The 26974-nt window shown below is 39.4% G+C and overlaps 1 protein-coding gene across 2 annotated transcripts in view; it reads right to left on the reverse strand.

Annotated features, from left to right (window-relative positions):
* LOC124163318 (protein TANC2) overlaps nucleotides 1-26974 on the reverse strand; it is a 529785-nt gene that overhangs the window by 68165 nt on the left and 434646 nt on the right. For both annotated transcript variants that reach the window (XM_046540135.1, XM_046540134.1), the window contains 3 exons: nucleotides 26623-26854; nucleotides 10244-10672; nucleotides 2208-2366 (listed from right to left, as the gene is read on the reverse strand). In XM_046540135.1, coding sequence (XP_046396091.1) covers nucleotides 2208-2366; nucleotides 10244-10672; nucleotides 26623-26854 — 820 coding nt within the window. The remainder of the gene's footprint in view (nucleotides 1-2207; nucleotides 2367-10243; nucleotides 10673-26622; nucleotides 26855-26974) is intronic.

Here is a 26974-nt window from a genome sequence, read left to right on the forward strand (position 1 = left end):
TGCCCACTTCAATCCGCTGGAACTACTGAGAAAGGGTTACGCTTAAGGCTTAAGCGGAGTATTTCAGTGATAGATTGAGAATCAAGAACTTCAAATGTTAGGAAGGTTGATTGTACTAATTTAAAGCACGAAAGCATTATCTCCCTTCATTATATCTGATGATGCCTGCGGTGTGAATCTGAAGCATGAAAGAAAGGACTCTGATCCTAGCAGAATATCTTTAGAAGTATTCTCCATGTCATATAATGTAGACGAAATGGAATATTTCATCACTTCTCTAAAAGTTGGTTACATCAATTTGTTTAACGCCGACGAGGCGCCAAATAAGAGACAAGTCGTCTCACTACACATCCTTTATTACCTTCTACCATCTTCCGATTTATATTATCAAAGATGACCACCCTCCTAGCAGCACACGCGGGATGAATATTGCTGTATTTGAGACATGGAAGGGGAAGAAGCAAGCGGGCAGGGGACGAGATCAGCCTGTCGCTCTTGTATCCGCGACGCTGCGTGGGCATTGGAATATTTTCTTCGCGGGCACGGACACAAATTAGGCATTTTGTGGCTAAACGGTGGCAGATACGTCAAAATGCATGAAATTTTTGCCCTGCAAGAGCAATAACTTGGCAAAAGCTATAGGGAATGATGATAGCATATTACATTCACGAATTTTGAACTTACCCCCCTAAATTGCTGTGATGTCTCCACCTTACTACTATTTTTACTCAGATACAGTGAGTCCTCGTTCTACGTCACCCCGTTTAACGTCATTTCGCGATAACGTCACGAAAATTTTGAGACCGTAATTCGTTTATCGCACCTTTGCTTCGCGATAACGTCAGGTCTTTTAAATTTCGCGCGAGAAAAAATGCGAAGCGGCAGGCGTTGCAGGTTGTTCGTTTTGTGGGCGGTAATACAGTCAGTCTAAACGAAGTGTAAAACGGTGTGTTTGTTGTCAATTTCGATTACGTTTATAGCAAATTTTCTGCAAAATGAATTCTTAGGTAGGTGCGCAAATGTTAAGTGCGTAAATGTCAAGTAAAGTTTTAGCAAATTTTACTTGACATAACGGTTTTCTGGAACCTGAAAAGTGATTTCAAGGAATTTTTCCGTGTAGAACTCGGAGTATTTGTCGTCACTTTTTCGCCGTGTTCTCAATAATCTTGGTTCCTGTAACTGCGACGATGTTTCAGCGATGATGATGCCCAGCGATGATGCCCAGGTGACCACCATAGCGAAGCCGAAAAAACAAACGTGGGAAGATACAAAAATGGAGAATGATGTACGTCGCTGCTGGTATTGCCGTCAATGAAGACAGGGACTCGTGTTTATGCCATAGTTTGGCATTCCCATCGTAAGAAATGGCCCAAATATGATACGCTAAAATTTTGTCGCGTAGGAATTGTGAGGTCTAGGAGCCGATATTCACTATTTACATTGTTTCTTATGGGATATTGTGCTTCGATTAACGTCATTTCGTTTATCGTCACATTTTTCAGGAACGGTAAGTGACGTTAAACGAGGACTCACTGTACTTTTCGAAGAGAATAATTACAATCTCTAAAACCGTCAACCATTCGCAGGCTTGTTTATTCAACAACTCACCAATCGGCAGGGCTCCAGGGTAATCTTTTAGAAATAAATTCTGTTTTACATAAACAGAAATTAACATAAAATATTAAATTGAATACATTACAATTGCATTTGAGCGACGGTCAGGGGTTCCCATAGAGGTCTCAAATTTTTCAGGCCTTATTTTTGATTGGCCCCACAACTTTTTTTCATTGGGCCAGATGGATTTGAAAAAAAAATCGATTTTTCTGATCCGCCCTAATGTGTATGCTTTTTCATCTCCCTGTTTCATACATTAGTCATGCATGTTATATTAGTCGCAGTTTCTCGCAGCTTGCTTTTGTTTCACTTAAGGGACATAGGCATAATATCAGCATTATATTTTTCGTGAAATAGTTATTATCTTTTCTTGTACAACCTATTTTAATACAAATTGTTTTTATTGCAGTGCCACGGGTGCACTCAATGCATATTATTAAGAATGTTTAGCAGACTTTTTATTGTAGAGAATGAAGGTATTGCATAGAATGATAGAAAAGGTCTTCCGAGGCAGGATCATTCCACCACCTTCCACCATTTTGTCTGCAGAAGCAAATGATATATCTAACGTCTAATTTATAGCTTTATCTTACCTTTGAGTTTGGTGCTGTGACTGAAGCGCCTCTCATGAGAAGGGCTGCAGCTGTGGAGTGTCGGCCATAAGACACGGACGCCGTTAATGCTGTCTCTCCAGTTAGTCTATCAACAACATCTGGGCTGACATTGCACATATCCAGCAAATATTCAACAAGCTAGCAAGGAAGGAGTACACACATTAGTCACTCTATGAAGGAATTTCAAATGATAAAATGGTGAGTTCAATCCAATGGTTGACCTTTATACCAGCCTCATATTGAAGGATATTCTAGACACCCCAAGGCATAAAAATTATTTCCGTCTTACTTATCCACTACAGAATGTGTTAATTTGAAAATCAAGTCACACTATTAGCCAGTTTTTCAACCAAAATCTTCAGTTAACTCTGCTGCTAATTTTATGAAATGCACTAGCAAGGGGAGACCACGAAACTTATTCCGCCTTTTTCAATGCCATATTTTTTTATGGCCTTTGGAATGGTGAACACATACCTGAACTAGTAGTGGTTCCGTTGAATGGGCCTTGGTTTGGCTGTAATGAATTAATTTTCATGCGGTACTTTTCACAAGCCGTGTATAGTTCCATAATATCACACTATCAGCAGACGGGTCAGGTGGGGTAGTGGTAGCGTATATGATCACCACCCAGGAGACCAGGGTTTGGGGCTTCGTGATGGCTCTAAATTTTGTTGTCTTCATTGTGATCATACAGCGTCAACTTTTTTATTAATTTTTATTGCGACAAGCATAGACATGAGACTATTTTTTTATCATCATAATGGCGTTTAGGTATTTAAGCAGTGTCATTTCCAACACGGAGAAGTGAATGCTCCACTTGCTACTCTCTTCAAAAACATACCGAAAGATTAACAGGGGGCTATAACAGTGGCTTTTTTTTTTCGAAAAAATTACATTTGTTGGTGGGCCTCTTGTTATTATATTGGAAGGTCAATGGAAGATTTTGGAAGCGGCGAGCACAAGACACATTTGGTGTAATTGTTGCTTTTAACCCTATAACGGGCACGACTGTTATTTCTACACAACCAGGCGAATGGCGTACTTTGCCCATATTATGTGCATACATGATAACACTCGATTTTTGTTAAAATTAATCTTTATTTGTAGAAATTTGTTAAATCTTGTACATTTATAGGTGATACAGATATAAAGGTACACAAGTGGTACACAGCCGGTTGCGTGGCGTAATTTTTACGCCACGTGTGACGGGTTCATCTTGCTGATCTAAAAAAAAATTAGCTACAATTCCTCGAACTTTGAAAACTCGCAAGAGAGGCAGTCAAAGTACATTGTAGGAACACACGAGACCATTCTAAACTAGAATGTACGTACGATGTTGAAATCCTTGGTTTTTGAAGATTGATATATTTTATACGCCAACACTACCGGTCCTGGGTCAACAACTTTTATTTCATCCCATTTATTAGTTGAAATTATATTTCGGAATGGTTCTTTTAGCACATAGGTACTGTGTAAGTAAACTCCCTTTGGAGTGAAGTGAATTACAAGTGTTCGAGAAATATGCCATTTTATTATCGTTTAGTGTTTTTATTTATTATGTCAGTACGCATGTTGTTGTTCGCCACGAGCCTTCAATGGCATGTGTTCTCGCAAGAGTGGTTTTCATTTTTAATGTGGAAATTGATCAGTATAACCAATGAAAAAATTAACATTTTGGCACACACCAACCCTTGCTAGTGTAGTCGTCGTATCTCCGTGTTTGAAATGACACTTCTTAAATACCTAAACGCCATTACGATGATAAAAAATAGTCTCATATCTATGCTTGTCGCAATAAAAATTAATGAAAAAGTTGACGCCGTATGATCACAATGAAGACAACAAAATATATAGCCAGCACGAAGCCCCAAACCCTGGTCCCCGGGGTGGTAGCCTTAAACGCTACCACTACCCCACCTGACCCGTCTGCTGAGTGGCGCGGTATTATGGAAGTATATGCAGCTTGTGAAAAGAACCGCATGAAAATGAATTAATTACAGCCAAACTAAGGCCCATTCAACGGAACCACTACTATTTCAAGGATGTGCTCACCATTCCGAAGGCCATAAAAAATACAGCATTGAAAAAGGCGGAGCAAGTTTCGTGGTCTCCCCTTGATAGTTACTAACTAGGGATGGACAGATCCAGGATTTTTTTTGGATCTAGATCTGGATCATATCCTTCATTTCAGTTGTCAGACCTTCAGACATTTTCAGATTCAAATGCATTTCTAACTGCCTGCTGTAAAACATCCGGGCACTTTCTCATTAATAACAGGAATAACTTATTTTGAAAATACTTTGCATCCGGATTGAATGCAACGTGGCTCCAAATGCACAATCAGATTTCAAAACCCATTGTTCTCCACAATAGACCATGGCAGGCCATCAATACATATTATTTCAGCAATCAGCTTGGTGGTACAATTCATCAGACTAAACTTTTGTGTAATCAATAAAAAAGTTGTTTGCAGACTTGAAAATTTCTTTCTGCTTCATTTAAAAACTGAGAATGATAATAATGAAATTGTTGATGATGAAGACATTGGACTGATTGAATACTCCACACTAGGACTATCAGTCATCATCTTCGCATTCTTTGCCGAAATCTTCCATTGAATTCAAATTTTCCTCACACAAATTTGTCACTTTGTCATCCCATACTGACTTAACCCTTTCGCGCCGAATTCCGCACCTGTGCGGCGAGGATTTTTTTTCCTCAACTACGAATGCCACACCAGTGCGTCCTGAATGTTCTTACCCTAACCAACGAATACCGCGCCTGTGCGGCACAGGTCGAAAAAAGTGACCGTGGCGGACACAATAGACCCACGGACGCGGTCGCCCCTCACGATCCGCCTTAGCGCGAGCCCAGCCCCTTCTTCGGCCGCTCAGGTCGACCCTTTCCTATCCTCTCCACGCGGTCAACTATTGTTATTTGCAGTGTGTTTTCCAAAAAAATATTTGTTGCTTACTTTTGAAATCCAACGCTAGAAATTAGTGATGGGTCGGTTCGATTCCTCGATTCTTCGATTCCTCGATTCTCGGCCAAGAACCGGAATCGAAAACGAGTACTTGCCAAGACGAAAAATCGATTCCGATTCCAGCAGTACTTCAAACAACAAAATATACGACCGCATTTCCAATAGTCATTTGAATTTTCGCGCCACGTAATCGTAATAACAAAACACATATCTTCTTGGGATGTGCGAGTACTCGAAAATTCAAGTCGATCGAGTAGTTGGTACTCGACTCGAGCGTTTCGAGTAGCATTACGGATGTCGAGTCGAGTAGTTAAGGTTACAGAGCTTTCGAGGCTAGTAGGTCCAGCAATCTGCCGACAGGAAGCGCTATCATGAAACTCATGTAATAATGCAGTTTTTAAAGCCGATAAGTCATTCTAATGCCTTGGCCTGGTAGTTTCAGCCTGCCGAATTCACTATTGTTGTTGTCGACGTGGGCGCCGAATACCTTTACGCCAGCCGCGGCGGCCGATCGTCTTCCTACCCCGCGCACACTGGTCCGAAATCGGAAAAAGCTGGAATAAAGTCCAAAATGACCTTTTTGGGGATAGAGACTGGAAACTCAGCGTAAATACTCATAAATCATTACCAAATATTGATTTATATGCCATTTTACATAATTGCGAACCTTTAGTGAGATACAGAGGCCCAAACATGACCAATTTTTCAATGCCACACGAGATATCGCTTTTCCTCAAAAAATCTCTGAATTTATCCTAGTGGTTTTGCGTTGGTATGAGTTTTGTGGAATAAAAAACGCAATATTCATTTGATCTGGTGCTTTGCCTATACTTTCAATGACTTTTGAAGATTTTGGCTCTCATCTGTCTGGTTTTACCGCGCAAAATGGCCGACCCGTTTTTCACGTGAAATTTGACATTAAGTAGACATTATCTTTCGTTTACGAAAAATATAACTCGGAAAATTTGAACCACAATGTAAAGTAGAGATTTCTAAAGAATACTTAGTAGAAATCTTGAAAAAAAAGTTTGCGACGAAGGAAATAAGAGCGATTTTTCAATCGCGCGTCAAGGCTGACCTACACGCCGCGGACCTCTGAGGCTCGGTAAATGAGGCCGATTTTTCAAGTTTTTTAATACATTAGTCCTGAAAATCGTCATTTAAAGCATGGATAATCGTCTTCATTGACTTAAAAACCTAAACTGAGGATGTTAAAAAGGATTATGTATAGATCGACTAGACCATTTAGCGCATTACTCGAGTGAAAATACTAAGGATTGGATATTTTTCGGAACCATCCCGCGCGTAAGAAATATGCCTCGGGTATTGAAGTAAAGTGAAGAGATTAAGTCAGCATGCTTAGGAGAGAGAAAAATGAACTGTTTCCGTGAAAGGCAACAAGCGATACCCTTTTTCCCTTTCCACCCTCGCCGAGGAGAGTCGCGCGGTAGGGGGAGTTTTCACACCACAAGGCTCTTTTAGCCTTTTTTATTACTGCGTCCGTCCGATGTAATATTCATTTGTAGCGTTTAGTTTCTTTCTTGAACTTAAAAAAGCAAGAGATATTAAGGTTGATTGAATGACGTGAGAAGTATAGCATATTTTTTGGCTCTACAAAACTAAAGTTTAGTTCTATAGTTGTTCGCTTCGTCCACTTGAATTCCATGAAGATTTAAGATCCAAAAAATCGTTGATGTAATTTTTAATAAAAATTCCAAAGTCTCCAAAATCTTGCAATTTTGGTGGGAAAGTACTTTCCCAATAACACACATGTGTAGCAAAAGGCAATTTTCTGCAGGCAGTAATACTGTAACATGGAGATGTCAAAACCTGCTGGCTGAGCATGTAGAATAATTGGATTTTCTGCTTGAGAATTTGAAAGGGCCAAATATTACATGATTCATATATGTAGTGTGTAATCTTTATTACAGCTATGAAAATTCCTGTACTCAGGGCTCTCCCTTGTAGTTTGGATATACATATATATATTTTGTCGACATATTATGAGTGCCAATATTCTAAAGTAATACCTATCATGTAACACCACTTTTCAGGTATGTTCTGCTTTGAAATTTAGCTATTATATTTTAATTACATAGTAATGATATGAAAGATTCTTTTGTCAACTGACTCTTTCACAGAGTAATATTTTAAAAAGTAGTTTTCTTGTTGCCTGGAAATAAGTGATATTTTTCTTGGAGCCTATGGCATCAGAATCGATGGAATCGGTATCGGTAGAATCGGAATCGAAATGTCAGAATCGGAATCGGGATCGGAATCGATAAAATTTTGGAATCGACCCATCACTACTAGAAATGAATTCATCTGTTTTTGCTGACCACATGGAAATTTCAAACGAAATTCTAACGTAAATATCAACAGAGTTATAGAACAACTAGTAAATATACTAAATCCGTCTATATAAACGCTAGAACTTCGTTTAAAATTTCTGCACGCTCAGAAAAAAACACGAAATTCATTTTGAATTTAAAAAAATCGATACGAACAACAAGTATTTGCATATATTCTGCGTTAATAATTTAGCTAGTTGACCGCGGACTCGTGCTAGGAAGGGGCTTTTAATCCCTCTAGGGTCTGGGACAGAGGCCGAGGAAAAGGATCGGCGCCCCACCGAGTTGGGTCCAAAAATGTTTCGGGACCCACTGCCTTTAGTCGACGCGGAAAGGCTTCGTACAGAGGAGTAAAGAAAACTTTCAAGAGACTCGTATTGAGGAAGAAATTCCTTCAACGAAAGTTCGGCGCAAAAGGGTTAAGTTTCACAAGCAGATGCTTCATTAGTAGTGAGGTGGGTTTTGCACTTCCTCGTGATAGTAGTCAGCAGAAGATATTTTGTGAGAACAAACATGCCTATGAACTTCCAGAAATGCACTTTTGTAACACAGAGTCAGAGAAAAAAAAACACCTCCATGGCTTGGAAAGAAAATGCAACAACACATTATTTTTTTGTTCTCTCTAAACAAATAAAAAGACAAGTAGCGACGAAGTTCACTTAGATCCCCATATTTGCAAATAGAAGGTGTACTAATATGTCTCTCTTGCAATCAAAGCTGATTTAGATAATTACAACCATTTAGTTATTCCAACAATAGTGTCATAACATAGCAAATGGCACACCAGGTGTAGAAGTATGAAACCGGAGTTCTCCTATAGATGGTGCTCACTATCAGTTAAAAGAGTGTAAGACTGCCTCTGCAGCACCATCCTCCGCCTAGCAACGGACGAAGTTTGTCTACATGCAATCACCTAAGTTTCATGCACGTGAAAATTTTTATTACCTCAAACATGTTGAGTGTGTGACTATTAACTATGATTTGTGGACAGCATGTGGTTTTCTGCTATCATTTGGAGAGAACTACTGCATAATCTCATAGGATGCTTGTTGAAGCATACTATGAACATGCTCCTGGCAAAACTCAGTGTTTCAGTAGTTTAAAAAATTTAAAAGTGGTGATTTAAACACGAGACTATCGGAAATTGGTGAAAAAGTTTGAAGACAAGAACTTGCAAGACTTATTGGACGAAGATGATACTCAGACTTAACAAGAACCAGCGGAGCAATTAAATGTGATGCAGAAATGCATCCCTTCACTTCAAAGCTATGGAAATGTTTCTTAAAGTGAGAAAATGGGTCCCACATGAACTTAATGAAATACAGCAAGAAAATCGAAAAACTACTTGTCAAATACTGCTCGTCGATTACAAAAGAAAATCATTTCTCCATGGCATTGTGACAGTTGGTGAAAACAGATGGATATATTTTCTGAATCCTAAGCATGGCAAATCGTGGGATAATCCAGGTAAACTATCAATTCTATCTATTCTCTGCAAGACAAAACCGTTTTGGAAAGAAGACAATGCTCTGCACTTGGTGGGATGAATAGTGTACAATATATTTTGAGCTACTAACACCTGGCACCTCGGAATCCGGGAGCAGGTACCCCGACCCCTAGTCTATTATAACCCCTCTTAGCGGTAAGGGACAGCAGTCATACAATTGTTTATCCAGTCAGGTTTCGAAATAAATATTTGGTCATTTCTCAAGAAAAATAAACTAAGAATTGAATTATTTGTCTTTTGAGCAGCGTTTACAGTTTTTCAACGAAATTCTACGATAAATATTAACTTATATCTTGCGTTATGTGTAAACATCAACATGGAAATCGTTGCTGCATTAAATGCGTTAATAATGGACTTAGAACTTCGTTAAAAATTTGACAATGCTCAGAGAAAAATGAGGAATTCAATTCAAAGTCTGCAATTTACGGGCAAGCAACAATTATCCATTTGCTAAATACATATAAGCAATACATAAGTTGACCGCGAACCAATGCCGCAGGTATGTTTGTAAACCCGGAAAGGATGGAGCACAACTACTCTCGGAGTCCGAGATAATGTCCGAGATAGTCCCTGCGTGGAGGGGTCGAAAAAGGTTCTGCGAGACCCTTCTTAACGAATATCCTCCAAAAATGCTCCGTACCACGAGAAAGAAGAGTCTCTTGGGGCTCAGTACAGCAGTCATGCTAAGATGAAAACTCCGTCGTCTCGAAAGGGTTACCTAATTTATTATTGTTCTACCCCATAATTTTTAAAATTATTCCACATTTTGCCAAATAGCTGTGTTTCACCATACTTTGTCATCATCTACTAATGGTGCATTACAAATATAAAGAAAAGAATGGATGCTACAAAATGCTATAAATTGTAATTGAAAGTGCTATAAAATTAAAATTAAACTGCTTTTTACACATATCTCTATAAATGACCAATATACATAGTTCGAAAACTGCAATGGGTACTTTTCTGAGAATCTATTGGTCATCTATGACAACATATAAATTGGAAAATTTATACATGCTGTGAGTATCAATAATCAACTTTAAAATTAAGCTTCTGGACAATCATTTCATATGAATAATTCATGCTTTGATAATCCATGCTTCCTTCCTGTAGCCATCATTAAATCAATGCACCTAATGTTTTTTGCAATGGCCTTCCCAAATGGAAATCTTACCTCTGTGTGACCTTGCATTGCAGCTGCCACAAGCGACTGTACAGAGGCTTCCTCAAGAGATATTTCACGCCCGGAGCCACTAACAACCCAGTCGGATGACAGTAGCAATGCAACCACTCCCATGTGGCCCCCTAAGGATGCAAGCACCAACGGGCACCTTCCCTCCTCATCCACTCGACCTGCACCCGCTGCAGGGCCCCTTGCATTGAGCAGTGCTGCCACCACTCCTTCGTGGCCGGCAGAGGCAGCTAAGGAAAGGGCAATACATCCACGGCTGCTCTCGGCTCCGGCGTCTGCTCCAAATTCAAGGAGCAAGGAGACGACTTCTGTGTCACCCCTTTCTGCAGCTATGCAAATGAGCGGATCTCCTGGGGGGGCATCTAATCGTGCGTTGGGAGAAGCACCCGCAAGGAGAAGTAGTCTGGAAACCTACAAGGTGGGTAAAGAAATAATCATAAAGATATATATATGTATCTAGAAGCACAAGCACATATGTTGGATTCTTCACGCTACCACATGGATGATTCCATGACTTCCCACTCAAATAGCACTCATTACCAAGGCAAAAACTAGAAAATAGTCCTTAGCCATCCAAAAAGTAGCTTTCAAGTTCAAACCAATTTGATGGAATATTACTTGATCGAAACTAGTGACAGATCCAGGATAGGGACAAGAGGGCGGTAAGTGGGGGGGGGGGGGGGGAAACTTGCCCCTCTCAGCAGTAAAGGGGGGTCCAAACAAAATTACCATTCTATCTAGTGTGAATTGGATACCCAAGGAGAAGGGAGGCTATAGTCCCCCATTGCCCCTCTCTGTACCTGCCCCTGGATTGTAACATACCAAAATGGTTTAAAAGAGGTACATATTAGCTTAGAGCTAATTTTTATTCAATTTGTTTAAGTAGGAAATTATAACGGAAAATATAGCTAAATACTTTTGTACAAAGTGGCAACCTCCAAAAATTTCAATTTTACCTACTGTGTGTCTCAACTCGATGGGGAGGCTATAGCCCCTTTAGCCCATAGAACCGCCACTAGAGGTGGATTAAACTGTTCACTTTGATGAACCATTCACTTTGAACCTGTTCAGTAAAAAGAACAGTTCAAAATATCTGTTCATGGCAAACAGTCACGGTCATTCAGGTAGAAACACTGTTTATCGGACGTTTAGAGAAAATGAAAGCTTAGTGTGGTATCATATGGTTTGTGCAGCTTGTCATTTCAAGCAAATTCTGTCCCGGGCCTTACATAGGCTATCTGTGTGCAGGACAATATCTGCTGTCCACTTGTAGAATAAGCCAGAATTAATATTTATCAACCCAGTGTCTGATGCTTTTCGCATATTTAGCACCAGAAAAGTTTTTCAAATTCTGCTCTTATGAGCAATTTAGACTTTAATACATAGCTAACTGTTCTTTATAAATATTTTTAGTATAAATGTCATTTATGAATCTCTCTCTTAGACAACTTGGTAATGATATAATTTTTTTTCTCCTCGTTACAGCCTGTGTCCCGTATCTATCCACTCTAATGATGCAATTAACTGTCAATAATAGCATGCATAAGACGGTGAGAAATAATAAGTTTCATTGCTAAAGTAGTAATTTTGGTAGAATGTAAAAAAATAGTAAAATATGTTACACCCATGGAATTCTGTTACACATTTAAATATTAAACATGGAATGCCAAGAAAGAGTAAATGATATTAGGTGTATTTATGTGCAATTAAGCTAAGTGGTCAAAATAAAATACACAAAATGTCACGACATGAAAACCTAATGACATCAAATAAAATCGCCATAAGTAATCAATTGTTTTTATTCCTTCAAAAATGATGGATACAGATATGTCTCCATAGACTTTCTCCAAAAGAGAACCAAGTCCTTCCCCTTCGACGTCTAATTACACTACAAACAAGTAATTTGAGAAAAGTTGAAGTTCAGACCTCTCAACACATTGAGTGCCAACCTGAATGTTTAATTAACCCATTAATGCCCAGAAGATTTTTTTCAAAAATTTTTACTTTTTTTGCTTAAATTATGATTAGGCATCATACCGGATGCGGGAAAAAATATTTTTTAAAATCTCTAACATTTGCATAGTACTTAATCCTACACGTATCTTAAGATACATCTGGGCACTTAAGGGGTCAAAAATGCACATTATCATTTAATTGTATTTATGCACGTTTTTGCTATATAATTCATTACCCATGCCTTCATCAGTAGTTTTTAATACTTGAATTTGAATTATTATGCAAAAAATAATATAATTTTGAGTATTACTATAGTATTATAACGTTAACAATTTTCATTTGCATTTTGAAATTTTACAGCACTGTGATACTGTATCCGAGTTTTTTATTCCGTAACCATCCCTGTACAACTAATACATCCAAGTTTGATCTGAAATATTTGAACCACCATTTTTATTCCTGATTGTTGTCCGGTAATTTGCTAGGAATTGATCACACATGTCCACTCCACCCATGTGAGAATTGTAGTCCGCGATCGCCACTGGCATTTCGGAAACAGAATAACAAACAGGAGTTTTCATTTTTTTATGTATGCTAATAGTAATCAATTCTGATATGAATAAGTTGTCAGCAAATATGCTTGTACCTGGTGGTAATTTTCACTCATCCACTAGTCCTAAAAGTACATATCCTTGACCAAGATCTGTTCTCTGAGGGTTGGCTACAGCATGATAAAGGTTGACTTGATTCGAAAATACACCATAATTTTAACCATAACCTTACTCATTTCCCTCTAATACATTGCTTGCAGCCATATCTACCATAGTAGAGGTTGATTGATTCATCCACCAAACAGTATTCTCCAGCGCTTACAATTTTGAAAGTCTAGTTCAAAACCTCAAACTAAGGTTGAACTTTATATAGCCTATCCTTGCCATCATTCTTCCCATTATAGTAATTATCTGCCAGATGCAGAAACCTTAACATTTCTTCAAACCTGTTCCTTCGCATTGATTGAGAAAGTATTTCGATGGTGCAGTCTGGAGATGACCTCCGATAAAGCCATCAACTAAGTAGACGGTGACCTGAGAAAAGCAATATTCCAAACACTTCATAAATCACTTTGATTTGTACGTACGAAGAATGTACTAACATTTTTAACAATGGGGAACTTGCATGAATTTTTTTTATTTCACAGGCGGATAGAAAATTATTTTCTGAATACAACAAAGAAAACCGCATGTTTATCTGAGTTTTCCTTCGCGAGATATTTAATGATAAATATTACGAATTTTAAAGCGCGGGAAAAACTACCTCACCCCCCAAGCCACTGCCGACGAAGCCTCGATGACGTCAAAGGTGCCTAAACATCACGCGAAGCTATTGTTGTGATTGTTTATAATAGTTGCCAGCAGTTGTGAGAGCTTCGTTTGTTAGACGTGTTGATTATTTTATATTTAAAGATAAATATCCGACGATAGAGGCTTGGAAGCCCTCATATTTTGCATTATTTATAATATTAATATCTGATGTACGGGCATAAAATATAAAACTGGAGCAGTTAAACCAAAAATTATATAATACCTAAATAACATCGTGGTAGGAGTCTGAGCCACGGCCATTGGAAGGGGGATACGTTAATTGTAAGTTGATGTTATCGACGGCATATCATTCATTTAAGTATGCAATTACAAGGATTTTGATGTTTACTGGTGTCCGCTTAGCTTTTATATACAATAACTTCATCCGTTTATTCGTAGGTACCGGAGAATTCGTCGTTTAGGACTATCTGTGCTTGTATTATGGGGTGAATTCCAGTCAATGCAACTTTTGCTCGCTGATTGGAGACATCTAGGAACATTTTTGTGCCAAAATAGTGTTATTTTCAACGTGACGTCTCCCGTTAAGCTACTGCTAATAATCACAGTGCCAGTGGTTGTAATGCACAAAGTTTGACAAGGTTGAAAAATATCGGCCAAGAGTTATCAGTGTTCCATCGTGATTGAATTGTAAAAAGTGCTATTACGCTATCGATAAATGTCTAACAGTAGTGTAAAAATTGTCAGTGGCGTGCTAATCTCCGTTGTTCACCGTAGATATGACATTTCACGATCACGCTATTGAAATAAAAACTGTGTGTGAAGTTTGTTATTCCATTATTTCAACGAACAGTAGTGAGAAATGTCACCTGTGTCACTTGTGTGAGCTAATTTAAGGGTTTAAATCAGTGAATAAATAGTTGTATTCATCATAACGAGTTCTGTTATTGTAAGTTGTACGTGATGAATATAAGAATGTGACAGTGACATCCAGTTTTTGATAAGAGTATTTGCCTATTTCCCGCTATATTTTTATGGTATATGCTAGTATATTGTTTATGGATTTACCTATATTATTGAAATAGGTTGTAGCTTGTGTGTGTGTTGGCAGCGGAACCGATCGCGATCTCACATGTGGATTGTGTGCAGACTGTTTTGCTGTGAATTCGTACCGTAGGACGGATAGGACTACCTTCTCCGCTGATCCGGCGTTGCCAAATTCAACAGCACAGCTTACTCTAATGTCAACAGCACAGCTTACTCTAATGTCAACAGCACAGCTTACGATCGTTATCCTCCAGTATTACAAGTTTCTTTTACAACTCGATTTGCCGCCAACGTATAGCAATAATTTGTCTTAACAAATTCAATGAGGGTCATGGCATCAATTTTTGGTGTCCTAAAAAAAGGCTGGTGTCCTAACATCCTATGCCACACGCCTTATAGGCGGCTTGCGGGGTATTATGTAGACGTAGATGAATTTCAGGTGTACTATTCGAACGAGTGGCAACGTTATCATCCATTTTTCTGATAACTAAAACACACGAAGTGAAACGCTTGTACTTCATCATCCCGATGCCGCATTATTAATATCCCAAGTAATAATCTAGGCACAATAGCAATAGGAAAACTTGCCCAAGAATAACAGAACAAAATAAAGTGACGATTAGCGGCTAAATACTCCCTCAAAACAAATTTTACTCCAAGCGCTCAGCGTATTTCCCTACTCCCCACGGTTGTTTAGGCACCTATGACGTCACGCCTGGCCTCGGCAACGCTCGGGTGTCTTCGCGCAGTGGTCGGCTCAGAGAAATTTTTCTCGATTTTAAATGGAAATTTTTTATTTCTTTTGATGTTGAATGGAGAAACTGAAGGTATTTTTGCGAGCTAATGTATCCATTTGACTTATTCAAAATAGTTTTTAGAGCAATCTACGACCCATGCAAGTTCCTCATTGTTTATAAAATTTGTCTTGAATTTTTTCTGCTGACAGCGCTGATGTTAGAGCTATTTCAGATTTGTTTCACCTCTGCTCCATCACTAAGGTACGTCTTCTCTTCTCAGCGGTAAATGGGAGCTCCTATGCTGTTTTCTTGACTTATATAGAAAGAGGTGTGCAACAAAAGTAACAAAAAAGTATTTACAGAAGAGACGGTTGAAAAGTCTTTAAAGCGCAGATTCCTCCTTATGTCAGGTATATCTTTCGGAGACTCGAACTTGAATACAAAGTACATAGTTTTTGGTGATGGAGCGTAGTACAAAGTTTCTTTATCAATGTTCACCAAAGTTGCTTATTTCGTACACTGATATCCGGCTTGCAAATTGGATATTATTGCCAGGGGAAGGTTGAACGAGAAACAAAGTAATCAATTCATTCCACCGTCGGCGATACAGAATACAAGTAATGCCATGACAGTGGCATATACATATGGGGGGCGAAGGGGGAGCACGTCCCCCTCTTACGTGGCCGCCCTCATTGCCTAACAGGGCAGAACTACAATTGTAACTCTTTCATATCATAAGATGGCATTGCCTTGTATATATAATAATTATATATTATATATAATAATAATGCCTTGTTTATAATCATTTTAAATAAAACTTTCCTAAACTTTGCACGTGACTTGATTATTTTTCATTACGATACAAGTAAAGATAGCTCAAGATATCTTTTGTGCCCCCCTTGAATTCTTTTCTGTATCCGCTATTGTGCCAGGATGGGCAACTTGATATTGCGAGTATTTGCATTTCCAGAAATCCAATATTGACTCATTTTCTGCTTCCAATGAAGGTACTTTATCACAATTCAAATGAGGATGCATACAATTCTGAGAAAATTCCTGTTTTGCTGTATTTACCAAATTGTTCAATATTATACTTCATGAAATGGCAGGAATACAAAACTGTCTTCGATCTATCACATAATTAGGTTTATAAAATTATTACTTATTCATCTAATCAATAAATAGAATGAAACATACATATAAGTCAAAGCTTGAATTTTTAGTGCCACAAGTGCCCAGGCGTATCTTTAGATACGTCAAAACTTTACTGGTTAGTTTTGTGATGAGCTTGAAAGAAAAATGAATCTCTTTAAAAAGATAATATTCCTTATACATTTAAAATAAAACAGGTAAAAACTGGATTCAGATAACTCCATGGTTTATGTGAAAATTTAATTTTCATATGACCATAGCGTAGCGATTTCTGAGTAGTTCATGACCAGCCATGTGTAAGTAAGCATAACAATTGCAAATATTGGCTTAAATAATCTAAATCACTTGTTTACCATTTGAAGACTTTATTCTGTCATATTACGTAAAGAAATCGCATTTACAACAAACTACAGAGTATTTAGGAATTTTTAAAGTGTGACGTATCTAAAGATACGTCTGGGCATTAATGGGTTAAGTTCATCAGGGCCAAATATTTTTTTTTCTTTTTACACTTGGAAAATCACGATAATGTTTAAAAAAATCACTATGGATAAGTAATTTGCCTTATTTTGCTAAGTTCACAAAAATTTTTAATGCCAGTCCCAGGGAACCGCCATTTACTATATGGGACTTCTGTTGCCATAGCGGTCCACGTCACATAATTCTTTTTTCTACGTCTGACAGGTTATTTCATATTATCAAGGTTGAATGCTTACTTTTCAACCTTTCCTTGTGTTGTGTGTTACCCTTCTTCTTATTTTCAGATTTAAAATGTTATCTAGGTTACAATGGAGAGATCCTACAGGTAAATGTGCCCTTTTGTTGGGCAAGTAAAACCCGGAAGAACAAATGGGCCATCTGTAAACTAACTTCAAAATTCATTCTTGCAGACCGCCACCGAAACTTCGAGTTTGAGGGACCGCATGGCATTCCTCCGGAAATCAGCAGCATTAGTTGGTGGAACTCCTTTATATTTTTTTTAATTGTTTTTAAATGCGGATATTATAAAAGAAATGGAAGAACAAACTAATCTCTATGCAACACAAACTCTTCATGTCTACCAGAGACGTCGGAAAGCATTCCAGATTACACTCGTGGGAACCTACCACATTAGGGGAAATGAAGAGATTTATTGGCATACTTGGATATAAGGGTATAGTAGATCTGCCTACACTTAGCCACTACTGGTGTAAAAGAAGACTATTTGGAATCAGCATCCTCCCTAGCATGATGCCACAAAATAGGTTTGAAATCCTACTAAAAATGAGGCATTTTAGTAATAATGAAGAGTGCCCAGATGGCAATAGAGGCTTCAAAATTGTTCCCTTAATGAAATCCCTCATCAGGAAGTGTAAAAAGTGCTTTACCCCAGGGGAAACTTTTTGCCTGGCTGAGACGATAGTGCCTTTCAGGGGACGCCTAAAAATTACGCAATATATTCCGCAAAAAACCCACAAGTACGGAATAAAAATTTTCAAATTGTGTGCAGATAAAGGATACATATGAAACATGAAAATGTATTGCAGTAGAGAAAAGGATGCAAGTATTTCCATGCCAACTAATGTAGTAATGAAGTTATCTAAAGATTTGCTAAATTCAGGAAGAATCGTGGTAACTGACAATTACTATACAAGCTTAGAATTAGCAAATGCTCCGCTAGGCAACAAGACCAATCTAATTGGGACACTACAAAGTAATAGACAGGGAAACCCTAAGAATGTAATAGGTAAAAAGATGAAACTTGGGGAAATGGTTGCGCAAGAGAATAACAGTGGAATATGCATTATGAAATGGCAAGACCGGCAAGATGTTTTGCTTCTATCAACTAAGCACAAGGATGGAATGGTAGTTGCCAAAAGACATTCAGGATCTGTAAAAAAAACCCATAGCTATTTTGGACTACAATAAAGGGAAAAGTTCCATTGATTTGTCAGAGCAGTTTTCAAGCTATGGAACAGCCTTGAAGAAAATATTGAAATGGTATCAAAAATTGGCAATAGAATTAATTTTGGGGAATAGTGTAGTAAATGCACATTTTCTATATAAACTATTTAACGATTCCACAATGCCCTTTACAGTTTTTAGAGAATTATAAATTGATCAGCTGCTGTTTGGCAAGGAGGAAGTGGCTGAAGGGGATGAAATAGGGGCATCATTCAAGAAGAGAAGAAAAAGCTATCCTCACTCACTAAAAAAAATGAGTGGTCCCAGCCACAAAGTGAGAAAGTATTGCGAAGGATGTTATGAAAAGAAAAAGAAAGGGATGTTATGAAAAGATAAATAAAAACATCATGCTGAAGGTAACCACTTTTTGTGAAGACTGCAAAGGTAACCCCTACTTTTGTATCAATTGTTTTGCATTGAATCATAAAAAATAACTTGAAATATATAGTAATGACCATGTAATGAGCATCAAAAAAATGTAAAGCATCTAAAACCAAAGTAATATTATGTACTTCAAATGTTATCGAGTGTTTAATACACTTAAATGTGGTAACCAAATACAATTTTTATGTAATATTTACCAATAAAATACCATTTCATAATTTAAGAAAAAAAATGCTATAAAAATACAATTTTTGTAAAACCTCTGCCGACAGTATTACTCCTAGAGGCCATAGCGGTCTGATCGTAATGGGTTTCGCACTGTAGCAGCGGCCCTCCCCAACGCTTCTCAAGAAAATATTTTAGGCGGTCCATTGGGACAGTCGTGGCCACGGTGGACATTTTCATGGCGTCCCTACGGACCGCTGTGGCACTTAACATGTTGAAGCAACGTTATCCCAGTTAAAAGTTAATTCCATTAAAAATAATTTAATAGCAAAATATGTAGTGGATATAACATAGTTAAACAATTTTTGCTGAAATAGATTTTTACATTAATGTAACTAATCAAAATAAAGTTTTAACCTAATGTTTAAATTAACTTTGAACCATAGCAGAAATTACAAACAAATAACCGACCCGTAAATTGACCTTGAACCTGAACCATTGCATTGTGGCATTTTTTAGTGTTCTCCCTCCCCCCCAAAAAAATTTCTGGTACCCCCCCCAGAAATTCCTTGAACTTCCTCCAAACTTATCCGCAGAACTTCTCCCACTAAGGACTTTTTGCGCTAAGGTTTTTCGCGCTAAGGATTTTCGCGCAAAGGCCCTGTAGCAAAAGGCCCTGTCTCGCAAAATCCTGTCTCCGGAAAATCCTGCCTCCGGAAAACAGGCTCCGGAAACAGCCTACGAAACAGCCCCGAAACCAGCCCCCGAACCAGCCTACCTGCAATCCAAGACTTAGCAAGCAAGGGGAAATCGGTGCTAAGTCCATAGTATTGCACTTTGGAGTGAGAAGTTTTACCATAGTCCTATCACAACTCTCTCTCCCTCCAACACCTCACCCCACTATGTCTTTGCCCTCCTTGTGTTCCAATGAATATCCCTCTGATTCGACTGATGTCTCCAACCCAGAAGTCTGAGGGGAAAATTCTGGCTGGTATGCTGTTAACTCCAACCCAGGGACGTTGTTTTGCGGAGCAGCCTGTCAACAGGGGCAGTGTCGCAGCGGATGAATTCGCCCTGGCTACCCCCTCCGCTGCTTGGAAAAACCCCTCCCCTCAAATCCTGTCTTGTCCTGCCATACACAATCTCTCTCTTCTGCTCGTGCCCTGGTCGTGGACGCATGGCTTCTGGGACATGGCGAATTTAGAAAAATTATACTGCTGGTATTTAGCTGGTAATGTTTCCTATGGGATCATGAATTACTATCATTGTTTTCTGTAATACTTCTGATTTTGAATACTCTACTTGGAATAGATTTTGAACAAAATACTCTAAATATTTTGATTTCTTGTTTGTGGAGTCTTTCCCTGATCCAGCTTGTGACCGACGGTTGGAGTTTTTCCCTATGTCTGGGCCTACGTGAAAAATCAACTAGATTTACGACGTAACGCCACAGCATCCTGTTCATCAAACGCAAATGTTCAAATGAACATGAAATCAAAATGAACGTGAGATCCCAAATGAACAGCCAGAGGAAACAAATGGCCTCCAAAAAAAGAATGCACTCCGAGGAAAGAATACCCTCTGCAAAATGAATGCCATAGGAAAAGAACGGCCTCTGCAAAATGAATACCCTTAGAAAAAGAATGGCTAAAATGAGCCTAATATTTTGAACAACCATTCCAACCATTCAGCAGCTATCCTGTTATTTTTCGCAGATGGTGGGGAATGGTAGAGAAAGAAGGGGAGGAGCTCAGTGTCTATGGCGCACTTCGGCGGCCTTGGATGGCCTGCATCTTCCCCTCCATCTGTTGTAGCCTCCATCAAAATACCTCTTGATGAGCATACCTGATGGACCGAATAAACCGCACGTGTGCAGTGCAGTCATGAACACTGAACAGGGAGTTATAGAGAACTGTTCATTTTATAACCAGTTCATTACAGTGAACAGCTCGTATTGGCAGTTTGGTTCTTTTTGACCCATCTCTATCCGCCACTGATCACAGTCTCTGGTGGTCAAAGCATTACATGAAGACAAAATGCGGTGGCTCAGTCTAAGAAATCAACTCATTTGGGTAGTCCTCCCTTAGAAACCCCACAGAAGAAGCATTCATGTGTTTTGACAAAAGTAAAAGTTTCACTAACTTGTGGCATTTTCTGTGACCCCACCCTAAAATTTCTGGTACCCCCCCCCCCAGAAATTCCTCCGAACTTATCAGCAGAACTTCTCCCACTAAGGACTTTTCGCACTAAGGTTTTTTGCGCAAAGGCCCTTTGACTCAAAGGCTCAGAGACTCTAAGTCTCTGAAACTCTTGTCTCCGAAATTCAGCCTCCGAAATTCAGCCTCCGAAATTCAGCCTCCGAAATCAGCCTCCGAACCAGCCATACCTGGAGAGCAAGTCTTATATAGGTAGTACGGCGGAGGAATACCTACTCCTTGGCAATCAAGGGGAAATGGGTGCTGAGGCACAAGTATGCAGTTTGGAGTGAGAAGTACTACCATAGTCCTATCACAACCTTCTCTCCCTCCAACACCTCACCCCACTATCTCTCTCCCCTCCATGAATTCCAATGAATTTCCCAGTGATTCGAGTGATGTCTCCAACCCAGAAGGTTGAGGGGAAAATTCCGGCCTGCACGCTGTTCCCCCCTCCCACCCCGGCTGGGATGACTGATGCTTGGCGGAGGTGCCGGTCAACAGGGGTGCTTTAAGGGCAGATTCACAGCTGATTGAACATCACCCTTTTTACCCCTCCACTCCTAGGCAAAATCCCTCCCCTCCACCCCGACACGTCTCGGAGTACACAAGGTCTCTTTTGCTCGGGCGCTCGTGGTGGACGGATGCCATGACTGACATGGGTGATTTTAGCAAAATTATACAGCTTGTACTTAGTTTGGTAATGTTTCCTATGGGATCACTTTAGTTATCATTGTTGTTTTCTGTAATAATTCTGATTTTGAATACTTCTACTTCTAATAGTTATTGATTGAAAATAACTCTTAAATTTTTTTTGACAGTTGTTTCTTGAGTGCTGATTTCTTGTTTGTGGAGTCTTTCCCTGAACCAGCTTGTGACCGACGATTGTAGTTCCCTGTGTCTGGGGCTTACGTGCACAATCTCCAAGATTTAACGACGTAACGCCACATATTATGAGTCTAAAAGAGTAAGATGTGATTTAGCATATTGTCTTCAGTATTATCAGGACTGGTACAATATAGGTACATCACCACTTTCCCCATTACTTTAATTTTGGCTTAGTGCCACAGTAAATGGTTGAAGCTTTCGTGGGCCATTGTAGTTTCATAAATTTATTTTAGGGTCCCACCCAGCATAGGATAAATTCTTTACATAATGGAAGGTAAAAAATGGGGAAAATATATCGCTAGAGAAATTACAGGTTAAAACTTTGCCTATGTTTTTGGTTCAGAGACAGCCTAAAAATTCACTAATGGATCTTGGGGTATTAATCCAGGAATTTGCTTTTAAATTATATTAGGAGGTCTCACACAGTAGGAGAGCTACTTGATATTTTTGCTCCAATATTCTAGAAATAATTATACCATACAATCAAGAATTTAAAATTCCTGAAGTGGACTTTAGTTTGCGAAAGGTTGTTATTATGTGAATACATATTATGCGTATAAGCGCATGTAAGAGGCACACCCCTATTTTGAGAATCGGAGCTAAAGAAAAAAATACTTTTCGGCATTTTTTTTTTATACTATCGCTCAGTGTTGCACACTTATGCCTGGACTTTCAACAGTCACCAAAATTTCACGCAGCGTTTTTCAGCAAAATTTACACAATATGTATGGTGCTCAGAGATGAGTAGGTATTCACTTGTAGTCTTAACCTTATGATGCTTACTAGGGACGGTCGGATCGGATACCTCAGATCCAAATATCCATGAATAATGCCCTTCACCTTAATGTACTTCGGATCCAAATTTGTCGAAGAAATTGAATTTGAATCCGAAATTTTCAATCAATTCTTTCATGAATACAACGTCTCATAAGAGAAGTAGAAAGAGTTTCGATCCTCTCTTCGCATACGCCATTTCCCTGCAATACTTGCCCTACTCACGAACAATTTTTTTTAAAGCTCTCGTAGGAGTATTGCAATAGAATTTCAGTGGTGGAAAATTGTGAAGCAAAACATGAGAGGCACATAGCTTGAATCTTCCCAAGAGATTGGACAACAATCGGGGGAATCTCAGCGGGTGGAGGAGAGAGGTTGTTGCAACATACGATGACACTCAAAGACTATTAGAAAGGTACCATGGGGTGAAAAACCAACGCTTCTATAGAGAGATGCTTGCTGGCGTCCGCATGGCACCAAGGGAGCGGATCGAGGAATTTGCGGACCACATTCGGGAGTTGAACAGCCATATGTGGAAGGAGGAGGAAGATGCTGCTGCAACTGCCATGCGATGATCTGAAGTGGATGAAAGAGCTTTGGACGCGTTTCTCAACAGCCTGCCGGGCAGAGTGGGGGCCATGTGTAGATGTGCCAGTTTGACTCGCAGCGGTGGAAGTAATCCCACCCATTCATCGAAGCTCGTATCCGTAATCAAGAATATGCAGCACTCTATGGCACACAAATGTTTTCAAAAGATACTGAGGTGTTCTAAGCCAAGATAAAACGACGCTAGAATCACTCTATGCATAGACTGAGGATATGATGATACATTTTGATGATGATTCAAAGACAACTTCAATTTATCCCGATAACAATACAGCGCCAAGTTAAGAGTTCCAAACGTGGAAATGATACTGTTTTAATTGGGGCTACCCTTGTTTTAGCCATGAGTAAGGATACTTCACCTTGCTTGTCGAGTTCCCCACTCCTCAAATACACGACTGTTGCATATCCTTTCTCTGAAGCATCACAAAATCCCAACAAATTATACTCCCCATTCAAATCACCTGATAAATTTTCCACTACAATTCATTTTAGTTTAATTTTTGACAAAGCTGGAAGCTGACTGACAAAATTTCTCCACTCGTTGAACAAATTACGTGGTGCAGGATCATCCCAACCTAGATTATACCATTTTTCTGAACTGACAGCGGCTGACCTTGAGCGTGCTCAAAACCCACCCACTCTTCTAGCCAATCACAGAAGAGCGACAGGAGAAAGTGTGTAGGAGCCCGCAGTCTCCCTCCGAACTCCGTGCAGTGCAGATCGCTCTCCAGCTAGCAGTGTTGCCAAACCAAATCGCTCAGCATTCGTCCGAGAATCTTCCGCCGCCCCCGAAATTACCATTATTCCTTAGGCTGGCAATGCCGGTCGGCCGGATGGAGGGGAGCGGAGCGGAAAAGGGACGGGGATGGAGGGGAAAGGAGAAGTGGAAGGGGCAACGCTTCTGATTGGCTACTTGCTTTTTTCCACCCAGCCACCATCATTTCAGATCAGAAAAGGGGTATAAGCTTCCATAATTCTTGCATCAAACACTTATCCTAGAAAACTTCAGGGGATATCCATCCAAGAGGATCAAAAAATTTTGCGATAGTTGAAAGATACCTCTCTTGGTAGAAGAGGAATTTAAAACATTGATACGATACGAGAAAGTGTCTGAAGGAGGTTCCCAGTGAATTCCTAATACCTTCATCCTGTGGTCACACTCTTGCCTGAAATATATATAAGATTGGCATAGGTTTATAGGCAAATCTTTTAACACTTTGGGAATTTTTGATGACCATTTTCTGAGTTGAATCCCCCTGGACTGCAGCAGCGCTTGCAGCTCTTTAATGCATTCAACAGCTGCAGATTCACTTGAAGACCCCGTGAAGAATCAGAAAGAAATCTTGTGATGGAACAGAATACGCTTGCGGAAAATTCTCAACTTCATCTTCAGATAATTGCTTCAACCTGCAAATTGCAAGATGCAAGGGGATGAAGTGAGCCCATAGAGCCCACTCTCTTTAGTTCATACTCCTGAAAGCATTTGTTATCAGATGATCGCCAAATAATATGTTGATCAATACGTGAATGGTGGGAATATCAAACAACCGCCGTGGTCACCGTGGCGACCATTTCAATCCAGCCCGGTGGTGCTCTGTCTATGCCGTGAAACACAGGCAGTGCTACATACATTGAGGGGCCGCTTTGTGATGAAATGACTTCTTGACAGCTGCCATTCACAGCACAACCCCGTCAATTTCAGGCTTCAGCGTGGGCCAAATGTAACAATTCTTTAGACTGAAACACGGCCACTGACTGTGAACGAAAGGCCGCTTCAGACGAGATGACTCTCTACAATGCTGCTTGCTGTTCAGAGGGAGTGGTTGTCTCATCTGAAAGCGGCCTTTCTTTCTTAGCCAGTGGTCATGTTTAAGTCGACAAAACTGTTACATTAGGCCCACACTTAAGGTTTTCCTGCAACAAGTTATCCAATAACACGGTCTACTGTGTCATAATGAGTCAATGGAATTACTGCTCAGCATAGGTGCGTGCCAGGCGCATGAGCTTATATTTCCACTCTTCTGCAGACACGTAAAATTTCATTTAGCACATTATTGATTCTGAATCTCTAATTCTTCAGGAGAGAAAGCGCGTCATTCTCAATATTTCCGAGAATTTCAGGATTCATAAATTTAAATCGAAGAGAGAGGCTGCGATGAATTTAACAGTAAATTCCAGCGGAGACATCACCTCAGTGCAGTGGCGCCGACTCCATGGGGCCTGAGGGGGCCCAAGCCCCCTCAAAGTTTCGTTAGGGGGGGGCGGAGCCTCCTCAATAATTCAAGATAATAATTAAGTTATATTATGCTTGGAGAAATCACAAATATATATTGGTATTTTTTATTTCCCATGTTTGACGATAGTTATCTTTAAAATACATTCAACAATGTCTAAAAACAAATAATTATAAGGTAGTAAGCAGGTTAACTGAAAACAAGTGGTGTGAATTATGATAGTGTTACGGTGCTGCGACACACTTTGAATATAACCTCTTCTCGGGGCAAGACCCCCGATATGGGCCCCCCCAATATTTTTTATAAGTCAGCGCCCCTGCCTCAGTGAGCAATGTTATGCGAATACATTATGCACGAGACAAAACAAGCCAACTGACTTTGGAATCATAATGAGATAGAGCGAATGAACGTCAGCAGTGTTAAACAATGAAGGCCTAGGCTTTAATCATTTCATGTGGTTTTTTTAGCTAATTCACATAAAATTCGCAAAAAGTGAAATTTTATTTTATTTATTGATTTTGCAGTATTTAGTGTTACATACATTGCAATATCATGTCACGCAAATTTCATGGATCTTTAAGTTTTCTCCGTTTTATATAGAGAGCTTCTGTACATTTTTGTTCTATTTACAACGTTGTGCTGGCCAGGGTATTGCTGCATTTTTTCAAATATCAATGATTGATAATTCAAACGGTCGAATATGAAAACACTCAGAAGTTGATGTACAATGTATGTATTACATGATTTTAAAAATAAAATGGCACATGCAACCACTTTTTCAAGGAAGACAATGAAAACTTCCCACTCATGCTTTACTTAAATAAGTATATTTTTTACACAATTATCAAAAAAAATAAACAGCTGGAGGTTAAATTATTGTGAGGGAAATTTCAAACTGTGCATCAACTACACCTAAATTGTGTTAATGTTTGAGCAGATGGATGAAAGATGACCACTCACTTTTACATTGGGTGCATATGAGTTTCGGAGAGTAGCTAGCGATCGTGAGGCATCGGCAGCAGCCCCAGCGACCCAAGATGCTTGGAGATCACGAGAACACAGTGGCCATCGTAGTGTCAGGCCCCGGTGAGGGTGAGCTTTGAGAATGTGGTGTCCTAGCTCGAGAAGGGCTTCTCCTTCAAGGGGACACTGCAGACGGGTCAGACGTAATGCCACACCGAGGTGTCCAATCCTAAAGAGAAAGTAAATTTATTGCCAAAACATTGATGAAATCAACAATATAATTCCTAAAGAACACATGACAGCCGGATAAACCCTATAGGAAAACAGAGCCCAGTCAGAAAAAAGGTAT

The sequence above is a fragment of the Ischnura elegans genome, chromosome 8, assembly GCF_921293095.1.
Source record: "Ischnura elegans chromosome 8, ioIscEleg1.1, whole genome shotgun sequence".
Classification (NCBI taxonomy): Eukaryota; Metazoa; Arthropoda; class Insecta; order Odonata; family Coenagrionidae; genus Ischnura; species Ischnura elegans.